This window comes from Lemur catta, chromosome 4 (assembly GCF_020740605.2).
Source record: "Lemur catta isolate mLemCat1 chromosome 4, mLemCat1.pri, whole genome shotgun sequence".
Taxonomy (NCBI): domain Eukaryota; kingdom Metazoa; phylum Chordata; class Mammalia; order Primates; family Lemuridae; genus Lemur; species Lemur catta.
In genome coordinates, this window is record NC_059131.1 from 22,377,208 (window position 1) to 22,394,215 (window position 17,008).

Genomic DNA, 17,008 nt, shown 5'->3' on the forward strand with positions numbered 1-17,008 from the left:
CATATGTAACCAGCACCTGAATCAAGAAACAACAAAGCATTACCAAAATCTTAAAAGTTCCCTGGTACCTCTTTCAGTTACTATACCTGCTTCACAATTCCCCCGGTATAATCATTATCCATACTTCTAACACTATGAGTTAGTTTATCTGTTTTTGAACTTTAGATAAATAGAATCATGAAGTGTATACTTTCTACTTATTTCCATGTATTAACTTTTGAATACATTTCAAGTAAAAGAATTACATCAGGGTTTAGAGAATTGTGAATATTTAGATAGATAATTTTATCTCTCACTGAACCTCAAGAGATAAATAAGAGATATAAGAGGTAAGTGGTATCATTTTGACATAATCCTAGCCACCCTTAATCCAGTTCTAAGAACTCTCAGAGCAGACTCTCCCCAGGGAGTTAACAGGTTTGTTTACTGAAATCCATTGCTTCTTGAAAGTTCTTTTTTGCTTCATTTTGGGTAGTTGTGACTGAAGTTTGGCCTCCTTCTGCTCTTACTGTCCTATTGTGTTTTATCAGAATTGGTGAACTGTGGTTTTATTTCTTCTAAGTCTTATGACTAACATGTCAGTTACCATGGAAAACCTTTTTATATCTGGGAAAGTATTATTCTCTTGTGCTGTTTCAGGAAGAATAGAACTGTGTAGTTTGTCCCTTTCCTGTTATTATCTTTTTTTCTCCCCCCCAAACAGGTCAAAGTGCCAGAGTAAACTTTATATATTATCTTTTCAGCATCCTGTGCCTGCATTATAAATGCTTAATTGATACAGAAAGGTGTCCTGAGTTCTTTTTGGCTAATTTTTGTTATTTGTTTCTTCTGATAATTTGCTTATTAAAGGAGCATACATTTTTTTGTCTTCAGGATATTTTTACCATAAATTCTTAATAAAAATTTCTAGTAGTTTCCCAACACCATGCTTTAATAAAGACTTGATTTTTTTTTTTTTTTAGGTAGTAAAATAAGTAAGGTCACCAATGGTGACATTCTATTTATTTTTAGTTAATAATCTGCTTCCTAAAAGAATTTACAGTGGTTTATAATAAAAGACATATGTGATAATGCTAGTAAGAATAAAAATAAAACATTATAAGAGGAGAAAGGGATAATAATAACCATAATCTTTGTTTCTAGAGTTGAATGTTAAATTTAGCTATGAGCCTTCTGTCCTTGAGGCTTAAAAGGAAAACAAATACAGTTCTCATTGGGGGAATAAAGAAGACATATCATTTCATCAGGCAATACAGATATGTTTATGTTACTAAGTTCTGAAAAAATTTTATGGGTCCTTTTAGGGTACACAGAAAGGCTTGTATAAACTCTTCAACAGCTGTTACAAAGAAAATGCAGGTAAGACATGTTCATCAGAATGGGGCTGTGCAAATTAGCATGCATCAATGGATTTAAAAGAAATTAATCAGCTCATAAATATTTCACTTATTTGTGAAAAAAAATAAACTAAATTAGGGTGTTTGTGTCTGGTTGTGAAGTTTACCAGATGAGTAGTGCATAAAGAGCATCTGCTTTCGACTATTTTTTTTTTTTTTTTTTTAAGAGACAAGATCTTACTCCGTCACCCAGGCTGCAGTGTAGTGGCCTGATCATGGCTCACTATAGCCTCAAACTTCTGGGCTTAAGCACCTGAGTGATCCTCCTGCCTCAGCCTCCCAAGTAGCTAGGACAACAGGTGTGTACCACCACATTTGGCTAATTTTTAAATTTTTTGTAGAGATGGGGTCTTGCTATGTTGCCTAAGCTGATCTCAAACCTCTGGCCTTGGTCTCCCAAAGTGCTAGGATTACAAGTATGAGCTACAGTGCCTGGCCTGCCTTCAACTGTTTAAATAATGAACATAGTTAAATTCCTTCAGATTGCAGAGTAATCTCAGTAATCAGGTTCTGATTATTTTAGCTGTTAAAACATTTTTATTTTCATTGCTAAGTTATCATTATGCAATAATGACTATTATATAGGCATATACTATATATCCAGTAATTGACATTAGTATTCACACTTTAATTTTTTGTATGTGATTTTTTCATTTGAATCAAGATCAACATGTTGTTTATTTATTTTGGAGTAGTCTTGGAAAAATTTTCAACTCATTCAATATATTTGTTTCAACTGACTCCCAAGAATAGCCTTTTCTGGTAGAGTATTTGGGGACTGTAACAAAGAATCCTAATGTGGATTAATTAATTGTTCTTAAAATTTTTATAATTATTTTTAATTGTAAAATAATGCATGCTAATTCTTTAAAAAATTAGAGTAATATGAAAGTACATGAATTAAAAAGTGAAAGCTCTGTGCCTTCCCTGTTTCCACCAAGGGCAGTGAACACTAAAAACTTTTTTGTTGTTGCTAATGTACCATGTAATTAGAAGACTTTATGGTATATGGTATGTGCACAGATTGGCAAAAATCTCTAAGTCTAGCCATTGATATTCTAAAAAGCATTGTTGGTGAACATACTTGTAGCCACCATCCTTTAGAAATAGAACATTGTGAGTAAATAACCGTGTGCCCCCATCACAACTATTATTATCCTTTTATGTTAGTCATCTCCTTGCTTTTCTTTAAAATTTTACCACCTGTGCATATATCTCTGAACTAATACACACATCCCTTCTCTCTCTATATATATGTATACAGAGAGAGATTATTTATATATAAATAAATATATATGTAATATATAAAGATACATATAATATCTATATATTTGTTGTTTTTTAAAAAAGTTGAGTAGTGAGTGTACTCTAACACTGCCACCATTATTAGGTGAAGGCTCCAAGAGGTACAAAGTCTCTGGGTGATAGTCTGACTTCATTTCCTAGAGAGTGGACTAGATCCTTTTCTGGGGAAGGTAGTGGGCAAGTTCATGCATAACGGAAGTCCTAGGAAACAGACAGCGTCCACCACAGTCAGGGCATCTGGCAGGACTCTGAAGGTGTTGGCTGTCCACTGGGAATATATTTTCTGCTTCTAAATTCACCATGCCCTGCCTCCATTTCTCAGGAATAGGTCAGAGCAAAGTACTTATGACAGATCAAATGACTGTCAGCAGCTGATCAGGAAACTGAGTATGGAAGGGAGAGCAGGAATTTTATTAGCACATGGTCAAGAAGCCAAGTACAGAGTAGAATTTGTGCCAGGACACAGGTTCACCTGGACATTCTATTCTTGGCTCAAAAAGATGGTTTGTTCAGTAGCAAGGATTTTGGTGATACAACTTTCAGAGAGTCTTTCTCTTTAGTCACTTTCCCCTAATTTGGGCTGAATGTCTTCTCTGTCTGATGCATGGCTGTCATCCTTTATCATCTGCCTTCAGGAGTCTTTGTTTACTCCTTTGTTTTAGTGGAGACAATTTTCCAGTAGTTTCTTAAAAGAAAGGTGGTATGGGAAGTAACTTTGACACCTGGCGTGTATGATAGTGTTTTTATACTAATCATCCTAACATATAATTGATAGATTGGTGGGTTGGAAATTATTTTTTTCAGAAATTTTTAGGCATTGTTCTGTTTTCGTCTTCTGGTATTGCTGTTGAGAAGTCCAAAACCAATCTAATTTTTGTACCTTTGTATGTGACTTGTTTTTTCCTTTCCAGAAGTTTTGTAGAATGTTCTTTGTCTTCACTGTTCTGTAATTTACAGTGGTGTGCCTTGGTGAGCATCTGTTTTCATCAGTTACTCTGGCTTTCAGTAGGCTCTATTAATGTGGAATGTCATTTTCTCCAGTTCTGGGAAATTTTCTTGAATTATTTGTTGCTCATTTCCTGCCCTTCAGTGTCTCTCTGCTCTCTTTTTGGATTGGGTATCATTGGCATATGAAACCTCCTGTCTTGGCCTCTAACATTCTTTCTACTTTCCATCTCTTTATATTTTGCTTGACTTTTGGGGGAGATTTTCTCAACTTCATACTGTTTTGTTATGTTTTTAATTTTTGCTGTTTTAAATTTCCAGTAGCTCTTTTATTCTCTGAGTATTTTTTTCTTCATTTTATTTTACCACAAGAATATGTTAGTCTTGTTTCCTAGTGTTTCTTATCTTCTTGAAAATGTTAAAGATAGTTTTCTTTGAAGTTTTTTTCTCCCTGAATAGTTTATTTCCTTCAAGTATACTTTTTTCTGTTTAATTTAGTCTCTACTATCATGTTAGACTATGTATTCTTATCTGCTCAAAATAAAAAGTGAGTAACTTAAAAAGCCAATTAGAAGCTTGTATGTAGGTGAGGCTTATGAACTTTGGGTTTCACTGGGGGGTGATTTAGGTGGGCTGCTTATTAGGGAATCCCCAGGTATTTCTGTATTTTCATCTTTCTTCATGTCCTTGTTAGATTCCTCTGAGAAATATGTTCCAGTTTTGTGCCTAGAGCTTCCCTATTCAGTACTGTAGGCACTAGCCACATACAGCTATTTAGATTTAAATAAACTTAAATTAGAAATTCAATTCCTAAGCACTAGCCACATTTCAGGTGCTCAGTAGCTATGTAGCCACTGGCTACCATTTGGACAGCTCAGCTACTGAACGTTTCCATCATTGTAGTAAGTTCTACTGGATAGTGCTGGCCTAGGTCTAAAGATCTTTTTTTTTTTTTTTTTTGAGACAGAGTCTCGCTCTGTTGCCCGGGCTAGAGTGAGTGCTGTGGCGTCAGCCTAGCTCACAGCAACCTCAAACTCCTGGGCTTAAGCGATCCTACTGCCTCAGCCTCCCGAGTAGCTGGGACTACAGGCATGTGCCACCATGCCCGGCTAATTTTTTCTATATATATTTTTAGTTGGCCAGATAATTTCTTTCTATTTTTAGTAGAGACGGGGTCTCGCTCTTGCTCAGGCTGGGCTCTAAAGATCTTGTTGCCAGCCATCTGAGAGCCCAGTGAGGGAAGATGGTCTGAGGTCTCAGCATTCAAGATTCAGTGTCTATATGGTCACTTAATCCCACTGTCCTCAGAGCAATAACCATGCCCTCACCTGTGCATCCCCGAATCGAGAAACCCTGTTTCAGCTTCACTAGAGAATAGACTTGTAGGTATGCAGGGGTAGTAGAGGAACAGTTAACCCAGAGGTGTGGAGAGAGAAGGGGATCTAGGAATCTACTTCTCAGTTTTCACCTAATCCTCTTTATTTTGGGAAACTCTAATTCATCCCCATTTGCATCCAGAGGTAGCTTAATGCTTCCGGTTCCTGGGCCTTTTGAGGATTCTGCATGTTTTGTTCTCAACTTTTTCCTCTACTGGCTTATGCTTTGCCTTTTCAGGTCTGCCAAGATAGTCAACACTTGGCTTCCTGCTTTCCAGCTTTTAAAATGTTGTTCTTTGTTGTTGGTTATTCCTGTCTTTGTAGGTGTAGGACTAAAAAAAATTCCTTTCACTGTAGTTTTAATAGTGTTTTTGAGAGAACAATGTTAGATATTTCTCTTCTCTTCTTCTCTCTCTTCTCTTCTTTTCCTTTCTTTTCTTTTCAGACAGGGTCTCATTCTGTCACCTGGGCTACAGTGGTGCAGTGGCATCATCATAGCTCACTGCAACCTCAAACTCCTAGGCTCAAATGATCCCCTTGCCTCAGCCTACAGTGTAGTTGGGATGATGGGCACACGCCACCACGCCTGGCTAATTTTTCTACTTTTTGTAGAGACAGGGTCTCACTCTTGCTCAGGCTGGTCTCAGACTCCTGACCTCAAAGCCATCCTTCTGTCTTGGCTTCCCAAAATGCTAGGATTACAGGCGTGAGCCACCACACCCCGCCTAGATATTTCATCTTGATATGGAACTTCTGCAGACCTTTTTTGTTTTGCTTTTGCTTTTTGGAATTCTTATTTACTTTTCTTTTATGACACATTCATTTTATCAAAATTAACAAAGATATATAAGAAAAAAATATATAAAATCAACTGTAATGTAATATTATATCTAGGTATACCACTCTATAAGGTACATATAAATAAAAATAGTAATCATACTCTAGGTAATGTTTTATAACGTCATTTTGCTTAATTCTGTATTGTTCTGCTAGATGTCTTCTATTTGTCCTCTGGATCCCCTCTCCATCGTTTTCTACCTCGTTGTCTGCACCAGGAGATGGACCTGTGGGGTAGTACTGTTCTCTGATTTACAGTTGGGTGAAGTCAAGGGGAAGTACTTGAAAGGAGATTAAAGGGTGGAAGGAGAATGAGGGGAGAGGATATTTATCTCTAGAGAGTCTTACCGTGGAGTAATCTTGGGCTTATTATACCCCTTTATTAGAATCAGACCTTTTCATATACCTAGAAATACATGTACTCACATACAGATATAGATATATACACTTTTAGAAATTTGGCTTGTTAAGGCAAAAGTGGCATCATGCTATCCATAGTGTTTTGTAGTTGGTCTTATTTACTGAATAAATATCAAGGAAATCCTTCCATATCAGACATTGTGAGTTATCTTATTCTCTTGAATGCCTGTTTAGTATTCCATAACATGAAAATACTGTAATATGATCCTTCCTTCCCTTATTGGTAGGCTTTTATTGCCCATTGTTAATTATTACAAATTATATTTCAGTGAACAACCTTGTATCCATATCTTTGTGTAATTCCTTGAGTATTTCTGCATGATAGAGTTCTTGAAATACAAATATGCACATTTCTATTTTGAGAAATACTGACTTATCACTTACCTGAAAGGTGGTACTAATTTACATCTTAGTAGCAAAACAGAAAAATATCTTTCTACCTATCGCCTTGCTAATGTTAAATATTACAGGTACTTTTAAAAATGAATACAAGGAAATTGTATCTTAATTTTTATTTTGCTGATTGCTAATGAGTATATTTCACAAAAGATGTGTTACATCTTTTCATTAAAAAATGTATTGAGTCTGGACCAAGTTTAGATTTATATTAATTAATTTATAATTGTAATAAATATATAAATATACAATAAGCTACATTTAACTGTACTTAATATATTTAAATATAACAAATAAATACATATAAAAGTCAGCACAAGTTAATTTTCATTTTCCTACTTTTTTGAAAAAAAAAAATGGGGAATTTCTAAAGTTCTCCAGTTAGCAGAGTAGAATGAAAGAAGAATAACTTCAGTGTAATGTGGTTGTTCAGTTTTGTGGGTACTTTATTGACCCCTAGTCTTATGAATAAATGAATTTACAATTGCTTAAACAGTTGGCTCAATTCATTATGTACTTTTATTATTCATTATTTACTTTTTTAGCCTTTAAACCTTTCACTGTCTGCATTGGTAATGTCGTTAGTTATAGGTTCTTTCTCTCACTTCTCTCAATATAAACAGTGTCAAAGACTTGTTAAGAGAACCAAATCCCTCATTTCTTCACCTGTAAATACTGCTGATACAATCAATACCTTACTTTTGAGGCTTTTCTTTGGATTAGATGAGAATGTAAAGTGTCTATTTTAGGACACCCTTGACATTATCAAGGGATATAGCAAGGTCCTTTTGAAACCTCAAATTTACATGACTACTATAACATGTAACTCCCCGCAAGAAGTGCATATGAAGTAAGTAGAACAGAATAGAGGCCCTTTGAGATTAGCATACGGGACAGTTGGCCAGAGTCATTACTACCTAAATGATTTGTTTTTTTGAGATTAGCCTTGTAGTGTTCACAATTCAAATTTTGAGTTTCAACAAAATTATAGATTACCTTTGAGTCATTCATGAATAGTTGAATCTCTAGGTATTAAATACGTAAATACCAAGGTCCTCTGTAAAGTGCCTTACAAATATTAGGTGATCAAAAGGTAGCCTATATTTAGAATTTCTGTGTTAGTAGAAGCCTTAGAGAGAATTTTTCCTATCTTCCTCACTTTGTAAGTGAGGTGGCCAGGTTACATAATGTGGTAATGATTATCTGGCTGTTGAATGTTGGAGTTGCATCAGTCGCTCCTAGCACATAACCTCTGATGCCAGCATCTACCAGTCCTGGGATTTTTGGCAACAAGTCCCTTGTACTATCTGTTTTTATTTATTTATTTATTTTTTGAGACAGAGTCTCACTCTCTTGCCTGGGCTAGAGTGCCGTGGCGTCAGCCTAGCTCACAGCAACCTCAAACTCCTGAGCTCAAGCAATCCTTCTGTCTCAGCCTCCCGAGTAGCTGGGACTACAGGCACGCGCCACCATGCCCAGCTAATTTTTTCTATTTTTAGTTGTTTGGCTAATTTCTTTCTATTTTTAGTAGAGACAGGGTCTTGCTCTTGCTCAGGCTGGTATCGAATTCCTGAGCTCAAGCTATCCTCCCGCCTTGGCCTCTCAGAGTGCTAGGATTATAGGCGTGAGCCACCGTGCCCGGCCTGTACTGTTTTGAAGTTTAGAGAAGGCTCTTAATAAAACCAGTTTGTATACTGATTGAGTCCATGCTTATGTACATCTTTTCTTTTTAACGTTTATTCTAAAACATGAGTCATATGCTTTAGGTTTTTTTCCCATTCCTAGTGACATGGTAAAGTTGGTATTCTTGGCTATTGTGGCCTGGGTGTATGTACTTTCTCCCTAGGGGTTTCTTTCAGCCCCCCAGTGTATACCCTATACCTCAGTAATATCTAATGAGTTATGGCTCCCTGAAAAAGCTATGGTATTTCAGATTTCTGTGACTCTGCATGTTATTGCCTGGAATATTCTCTTCCCTTCCCTCCCAACCATTCATCTTCCAAGAGTCTAATGCTGTCCTTAATCCCTCTCAGCAGAGTTCATTTTGCCTGCTTTGATTTACCCTTAACACTTGTTGCATATCTCATACCACTATAATGAGGCATGTATCAGTGAATTGCAATAATTTATTTTCACTCTTAGCCTTCCCACTAGACTGGGAGAGCAGTGCTACTTGTTAACACTTGTTTTATGAATAAAATGACTTAGAAGATTCTATGAAGTAAAATATGTTTTCTTCTTTAGCAAGAAATTATAAATATTCCTAATGGATTCCATCTATCTTCCCAGGGAGTGTCCTCCCACGTTGTCCTACTCCAGGAATGATATATGTAACTGAATAAGAAGTCGAGGTGGGCTATGTCTTGGTTCATGTACTCTATTTTGTCTTTTGTTTGGTACTGGAACCATTTGAACCACAGATGGTTAGACATCATAGTCACAATCAGATTTTGAGCTAGGACGTTAGTGGGGTAAGTGAAGATTATATTATATTAATTTACTGAAAGGAAAGTGGCCATTTGGGAAAAAGTTGTTGGGTTACACTTGAAGTATGCATAGTTTTCAGGATTATCTACAATTTATTTGTGTGTCTGTATTTGGCAGTAAAATGTGTGTCATTTTTAAACTATGCTTATTCTCCAAATGGCTTTTGTAAAAGAAAGCTATTAGTATTATACAAAGAATACACAACAATGATATTAAATTGCAGTATTTGTAGTTACTTTTCAATGATGTGGCCTTTATTTTTTATTTTAAAGAATTAGATATTTAAGGCCGGGCACGGTGGCTCACGCCTGTAATCCTAGCACTCTGGGAGGCCGAGGCGGGTGGATCGCTCGAGGTCAGGAGTTCGAGACCAGCCTGAGCAAGAGCGAGACCCTGTCTCTACTAAAAATAGAAACAAATTAGCTGGCCAACTAAAATACATATAGAAAAAATTAGCTGGGCACAGTGGCACATGCCTGTAGTCCCAGCTACTCGGGAGGCTGAGGCAGTAGGATCGCTTAAGCCCAGGAGTTTGAGGTTGCTGTGAGCTAGGCTGACTCCACGGCACTCACTCTAGCCAGGGCAACAAAGTGACACTCTGTCTCAAAAAAAAAAAAAAAAAAAAAGAATTAGATATTTAATTGACCAGTTATTTTACCAGACTTTCTTCCAGCAGAAGATGGCAACTCCCATTCCTTGCCCCTCTCCAAGTTTTGTTGTGATATACATTATGTTAGACATTGGGAAATATTAAGATAAATATTAAGTTCACAGGAACTTAGGCTTTCTAAAATTCAGAATGATTTTTGCATGAGGTATTAAAAATTCAGTTTAGAATTATAACATCTTTATTTTATTGCCTAATTAAAGAATGTGTGTGTCCTATCTTTTGAGTCTGGCTTCTTCCATTCAGCATAATGCATTTGAGATTGACTGAAGATGTTGCACTTATCAATAGTTTGTCTTTATTGCTGAGTAGTATGCCATTGGCTTGCACTACAGTTTGTTTCTCCATTCACACTCTTACTAACATTTGGGTTTTTTCCAGTGTTTAGCAATTATGAATAATGCTGCTATAAATAATTTTGTATAGGTTTTTGTGTAAACATAAGTTTCCATTTGTGCTAGATATTTAGTAGTGGAATTTCTGGGTTACATAGTAAGTATACATTTAACATTTTAAGAAACTGCCAAACTTTTCCACAGTGGCCACATCATTTTGCATTCTCACCAGCAGTGTATGCAAGTTCTGGTTGTTCCACATGCTTGGCAGCACTTGGTCTTGTCAACTGTTTTTTGTTTTTATATTGTTAAAATTTTAGCTCTTCAAAATAAGTGTGTAACTAGCATAATTCTTAAGCATGTTTGTCCATCAATCCCTTGAGACTTAGAAGTAAGATACAGAATAAGGATAGATTAAATGCAGAGCCAGGGAAGAGCCCCTAAGGAAGAGATGTACAGACCATTAGTTCTGTGAAAGCTTGTCAATGTCTGTCATATTTACTGTTGTACCTCCAAATTACTAGCACAGTGCCTGGCACACAGTAGGGATATCTTTGTATGTTTATTGAATCCCTGAAAATGAACAAATGATTGAAAGGTTAAGGAAGGAATAGGTGTAGGATAGAAAAGTAATTTCAGATTGGTTTTGGTCTGAAGAATCCCAGTATATTCATGTGACACATCCCTTTATATCTGTTGAAGTCTTTGTTTAAATATTAATACATGTTTAAGGGCTGATTCCCAGTGCCTTAGCAGGAGGGAGATAGCATGATAGAAGAAGCAGTATGCAGAAAAAATATGATGCTACTAACTTGTATGCCCTTAGAAAAGTCAAGTTAACCTTCCTGGGCTTCAGCTTCGTAACTGTAAAGTGAAAAGATTTTATTAAATGATAGCTAAGCTACTTTAACTATAATTTGGTTTTTTTTTTCGATCACATCAAATCAGAAATTGGTGACGGAGAAGCATGCTAGAGCTTTTGATGGGGGAAGCAGTTATATATGGATATAATGGGAAGTGTAGCTCTGTGGGGGATTTAGGAATGAGTTTCTAAATGGCTAATTGGCAGGAAAAATAGTAGATCGAAAAAGGTAGTTATAAGGTTTTCAAATAGAGTAGCAGCATTGCCGGATTTGGGAGGCAGGAATAAAAGGAAGTAGAGGTTGAGAACTACTGAATTTGGAAGTTTGTAGGGTTTTTTTTTCCCCCCTGTTAAGGAAAGTTTAAGTTAAAAACTGGGGAGAGGCTGTCTATAGTGTCTTTTAATGCAAAGAGCAGGGCCTGAGCCTCAGAGAAAGAAAAGTCGAGGATGTGTGGGCAGCCCTGTGTGAGCGCTGGGGATTGTTTGGCTTTCTGCTTCCCAGTGGTCCTTCTCTCCACCGTCCTCTCTCACCCCACTTCTTAGAAGTTCAGATCTAGAATTTAGCAAAAAGCCAATTCTTAGTATACATTTATTCTGTTTGTACTTTGAAGGGGGTTTTGTATACAAAGTCAAGTACTGGTAAAGATTTAAAAATATACATAGTCAAGTATTGGTAGAGATTTAAAAATGTATTCAGTACCCAGATAAATTTGATTCTGTGGTTGGTAAGGGATTTGACTTGTTTTGTTGTTTGACATTTTTAAAATGCATCATGACATTTGAAATTTTATTTTGGCTTCCTGTTGTGTTCCTTTTAAATATTCAGAGGTCTTGGTCTCTGGAATACCTTTTTTTAACATATAAATTTAAAGGTCATTATTGTTTTCCTAGTTTTAATGTTTTTAATGTTTTTATCATCCCAAGGCAAAAGGTATTTTTGCTCTAATAAGATTTAGGTTGTAAAATCAAATGTATGATTATTCCTGTTAGACCATGTTTCCAACTTTATTTTAAAAGATCACTATTATGTTTTAGTTTTGAAGAGTTCCTCTCCCCACCCCCTAAATAATCCTTTGGCAAATAGTTTAGTAAAGTCAGTGAGGCGTCTGACTTCTACTTAACCCTTCAGCTCATAAAGAGCCAGTTTAAGAACAAGTGCCTAAGATGTTATTTTTAGATTCTAATGTAGAAAATTAGTATTTCTAGATTTAAAAAACATTAGTGTACTCTGTTTAATTGCCACTGCTTTTAGGTACAGTAGTAACCCCTTATCCTAGGTTTCAGTTACCTGGGGTCAACCTTGGTCTGAAGATATTAAATGAAAATTTTAGAAAACCAATTGATAAGTTTTAAATTGTACTCTGTTTTGAGTAGCATGAAGAAATTTCACACCATTCCTCTCGGTCCTGCCTGGGATGTGAATCATCTCTGAATCATCCCTTTGTCCAAAGTATCGATGCCGTCTCTCTGCTCCCCCTTAGTTACTTAGTAGCTGTCTCAGTAATCAGACTGATTGTCACAGTAGGGCTGTGCTTGTGTTCAAGTAACCCTTATTTTACTTAATACTTTATTAATAACTTATTGTTGTTAATCTCTTACTGTGCCTAATTTATAAGTTAAACTTTATCATGGGTATGTATGTATTGTACAAAAACATAGTATGGATAGGGTTTGATACTATCCAAGGTTTCAGGCATCTATTGGGGTCTTGGAACGTATCCCCCCCAGATAAAATGAAACTACTATACTCACCCTTAGGAAGTATTCTGCAATTCTTAGTCTATTATGTCTACTTCTGAGTAGAAAAAAACTCTGGGACATTTTAAGATTTTGTGTTAGATAACATCTGGAAAATAAAATATCTGATTTTATGTTAAATACTAATAACCTGCTAAAAAACAAAGATTTCTTAAATTAGGCAACATTTTTTTTTGTAGGTCAGACATTTACTCTGTTGAGAGTATCAGTTTCTTAATGTACTAGCAACTTGTTAGACCTGCAGTACATGTAAGGGGGTCACCTCTATGAAATTTGGGCTTTTATTAATATATTGTTTATCAGAGCCTTGTTTTTGGCCCTGCAGCTAAAGATTATTATATGCATCATTCTGAAATTGAATTTGAGCCGTTAAATATATAGTAACAAAATATAACCTTTTTTTTTTTAATATATCTTTCAGAATCATGGTGTCATGGAAAGGAATTTACTTTATATTCACTCTGTTTTGTGGAAGCTTTTTTGGAAGCATTTTCATGCTGAGTCCCTTTTTACCTTTGATGTTTATAAACCCATCTTGGTATCGCTGGATCAACAATCGCCTTGTGGCAACCTGGCTCACGCTGCCTGTGGTAAGTTATACACCAGAGAAAGAGACTGTCTGCTTGTACCAGAGTAACCCAACCCATTGATTTTGTTAAAGTCAGATTTGGGTTATAGAAGAAACATAATCCTTTTATGATATATAAGAGGCATATTAGACTTCAAAGGAGGGGAAATATGAAAACTAGAGAGAAATAAAAATAATTCATGTCCTTGAAATAAAATACCTAATTAAGAGCCATATTCAAAATTAAAAGTTTCTTTCATATTCTTCATGAATTTTCTTTTTTACTTTCCATCATTGAGGTATACTTTACATATAGTAATATGCACAAATGTTAAAGGTACAGATTGAAGAATTTTATGTCATTAATTTTATTTTTCATTTTTTCCCCAAAACAATGACAAAAATTAAGATTCATATAATAATTTTTTTAACTTGTGATATTGATGTGATTGATTCACTTTCCAGTAAGCACAGAATTCATGTCAGATTAGGTTACCAACATCTGTTAAGGTCAAAGTGCATACAAAATATGCAGTAGAGTCTTGGAATACCCAGGTATTCTCTGTAAGGTCAGTGCACCTTGCTGTGAGCACATCCCTTTGATATTGAGCTGATGACTTCCTGTAGAATTCCAGTCTATACTCCTTCCTCCTCTGAGACTGGGAAGTGGCTTCAACCTTCCTGTTGTTAATCAGCAAGGCCTTCTCCAAAAATTGAGTGAGGTGTGTGTAGCTGCCTTTACCTTGAATATTCAGGTTATATTTCCTGAGAGTGTTCTGTTACTTATTTTTCCTGAGCAACAGCTAGAACTTAATGTTACTGGGCTTATTGATCTGTCATGGTAAAGAGGTGATGAGTATAATACCTGAAAAGGAAAACAAGAAGGGGAATATCATCATCTTTACCTGTTTTTTAAAAATTGAGTTGCCAGTTTCCCCCCAGGCTGTAGGCAGACTGCCTGCCATGTTATGCTTATAGAGAGGAAAGTACCAAGCTAATGCTGCTGACCCCTTCCTTGGAGGAAGGTTGATTAGGAAATATTTGAGAAATCAAAGTAAAACCCAGGGGTAATGATGCTCATAGCTGTTTATCATGTAAGTGGTAGATACTGTGCTAGTTAGGAGGATGGCTTCATTTTAAGTGTCACCATTATCCCCACTTTACAGAAAAGTAAATACAAACTTTGAGAAATTAAATAAATTGCTCAAGGTCATGCATGTAAGCAAATTATTTAAGCAGAGCTGAGATTAAATCCAGTTTGTCTGGTGGTAGGGTCTTATATGATAGGAAAACCTGAAGGATTGGTTAAGAGTCAAATGGAGCCTTAATAGCTGCCAATGTTGGGAAGTTCAGTGGTACCTGATGAGTGTTTCAAAACGTAGTGTAAGATTGGGTTTTTCCTTATATTACGTAGATTTCACCAGTTAAGCCATCTAAATGTAGAGTTTTCTTTGTAGAAAGAATTTTAATGATGAATTTACTTTCTTTAATAGAAAATTGTCCTAATCAAATTTTCTACCTTATAATTTTTCAATTTTGGTCAGGCATATATTTCAAGGAATTTGTCCATTTGTTCTTTTTTTTTCTTAGTTATCAAGTTTTTGGCATAAATTTATTCGTAATATTCCATTGTATTATTCTTTTAATGTCTGTGGCATCTGTGATTGTATCCCTTTATTCATTTCTGTTGCTGATATTCTTTCTCTTTTTTTCTTGATCAGTCTTACTAGGAGTTTGTCAGTTCTATTAACTTTTACAGAGAACTAACTTTGGCTTTATTAATTTTTTCTATTTTATTGATTTCTGGTATTTAATTTTTTTTTACTTTGGATTTAATTTGCTTTTTTAATTCAAGCTTCTTAAAGTAGAAATGTAAGTCATTAATTTTAAATATTTCTTCTTTTCTACTATGAACTTTAAAGATATACATTTCCCTTTAAGTATTGTATTTCCGGCATCCCACAAATTTTGACATTGTATTTTTATTATCATATAGTTTCAAATATTTTCTAGTTACTCTTGTGATTTCTTTTTTAATCTATGGGCTATTTAGAATTATGTTCTTTAATTTCTAATATTTTGGGGCTTTTCTAGCTATTTTATGGTTATTGATTTTTAATTTAATTACTTTGTGGTCAAAGAACATATTCTATAAGATTTCAGTCTTTGGAAATTTATTGAGATTTGTTTTATGGCACTCATTCCATGAGTTCTTGCGTTTTGTAGTTGTTGGGTGTGGTATTCAATAAACACCCTTTAGGCCAAGAATGTTGGTAGTGGTGTTCAGATCTTTGATAATCATATTGTTTCCCTTATATCCTAGCTATGATATTCTTACTAATTTCAGTATGGTAATGCAGTATGCTGCAGCTGGGACCCACAGTGCACTCTCCTCTCATTTCTGCCCATGCAGGCTCCCTTGCATCTCTGGACTAGTTCACAGATCTCCCCTCTGTGCTGCAGGCAACACAGTTGAGTCCTGTCGGTACAGAATCTGGTCTGCAAGCTTGCCCTCTGGGTCCCCAAAGATCAATCCCTGATCATGCCAGGGAGAGCTGTGCTGGTCCTGAGTTACCTATAGGGTGCTCAAGTGGGTTTGATGTCCCTCTTCTTTGGGGTGTGTGGTGCTCTGATGGAGCTACCAGGCATGCAGCACCAGGGAGGGCCGGTGAGCAGAGAGCTCACAGTCTGAGCACCCCTTAGTCCATTGCAGGACTTTAAGAGGAAAGATTTGAGCCTCAATCTCTGTGGAAGCCTCGGTGTGGTGGCCTAGTTGTTTCTCTCGGCAGCCATGGGTAAGGGAGGGGAAGGGATTAAAAAGAGTCTGGATGGAGAAAAGCTAGCACTCTGGTCATCTCTGTCCCTCTCTACAGAAGGGAGCCTTCCCAGAATGTCCAGGCTCTGAGGTCACATAGATTCTCTGGTACCCACTGGACTCTGTGGCTCCTGCAGTGTGGGCTGGAGTTGGGAAATGTGTGTGTGGGAATGAGCAAGACATAAACTGAGGAGCTGAAGCCCCCTGGGGAGGACAGGGGCACACGATGGGTAGAGAGGCAATATGGCGCCTGCCCTCTTGGTTCAGGTCTATGGTAATGGGAAGTGCCCCCCCCCCCCCAAGGGGGCTGGGAGCTTGGTGCTTTGTCCACAAGAAGCTCTCAGTTTAATGGCGGCAGCAGCTTTTGGGCTCATGAGGGTAGAAAGTCTCTTTAGCAGCTCGGGAGCCTGCTGACTTTCAGAGAAGTGAGGATGAGAGAACAAACCCTTCTATGTGCCCTTTTCACTGGACTCTAAGCCTCTTGGGGGTTGATCTCTGCCCATAACTTGCTTCTTCTTGTAGGTTCTGGCACTCTTCCCTCAGAATTACACCCAATCTCTGTTTGTTTGTTTTTTCTCTTTCATCTAAAACTTTTCCTTATTGAGACACTCTGGCAGCTGGTTTCTCTGGTTAGCCATCTCAATTTAATTTCTTTAGAGAGAGAGTATAAACAGAGTGCTTATTGGCACAGACATTGGAGGTAGACATTTGGTTTCTCCGTTGGCCTTAACACTTTCTAGTCATTTGAACTTGGCTAAGATACTTAGCCTCTCTAAAATCCTGTTTCTTGATCTCTATAAAAGGGAGTGCTACCACTACCTACCTACCTCAGAGAGTTTT

At 36.5% G+C, this 17,008-nt stretch overlaps 1 protein-coding gene across 2 annotated transcripts in view; it reads left to right on the forward strand.

Moving 5' to 3' along the window:
- The window catches only part of LCLAT1 (lysocardiolipin acyltransferase 1), a 168,844-nt gene that overhangs the window by 48,424 nt on the left and 103,412 nt on the right, over positions 1–17,008 (forward strand). For both annotated transcript variants that reach the window (XM_045549330.1, XM_045549328.1), the window contains exon 3: positions 13,207–13,375. In XM_045549330.1, coding sequence (XP_045405286.1) covers positions 13,211–13,375 — 165 coding nt within the window. In that variant the 5' untranslated portion in view covers positions 13,207–13,210. The remainder of the gene's footprint in view (positions 1–13,206; positions 13,376–17,008) is intronic.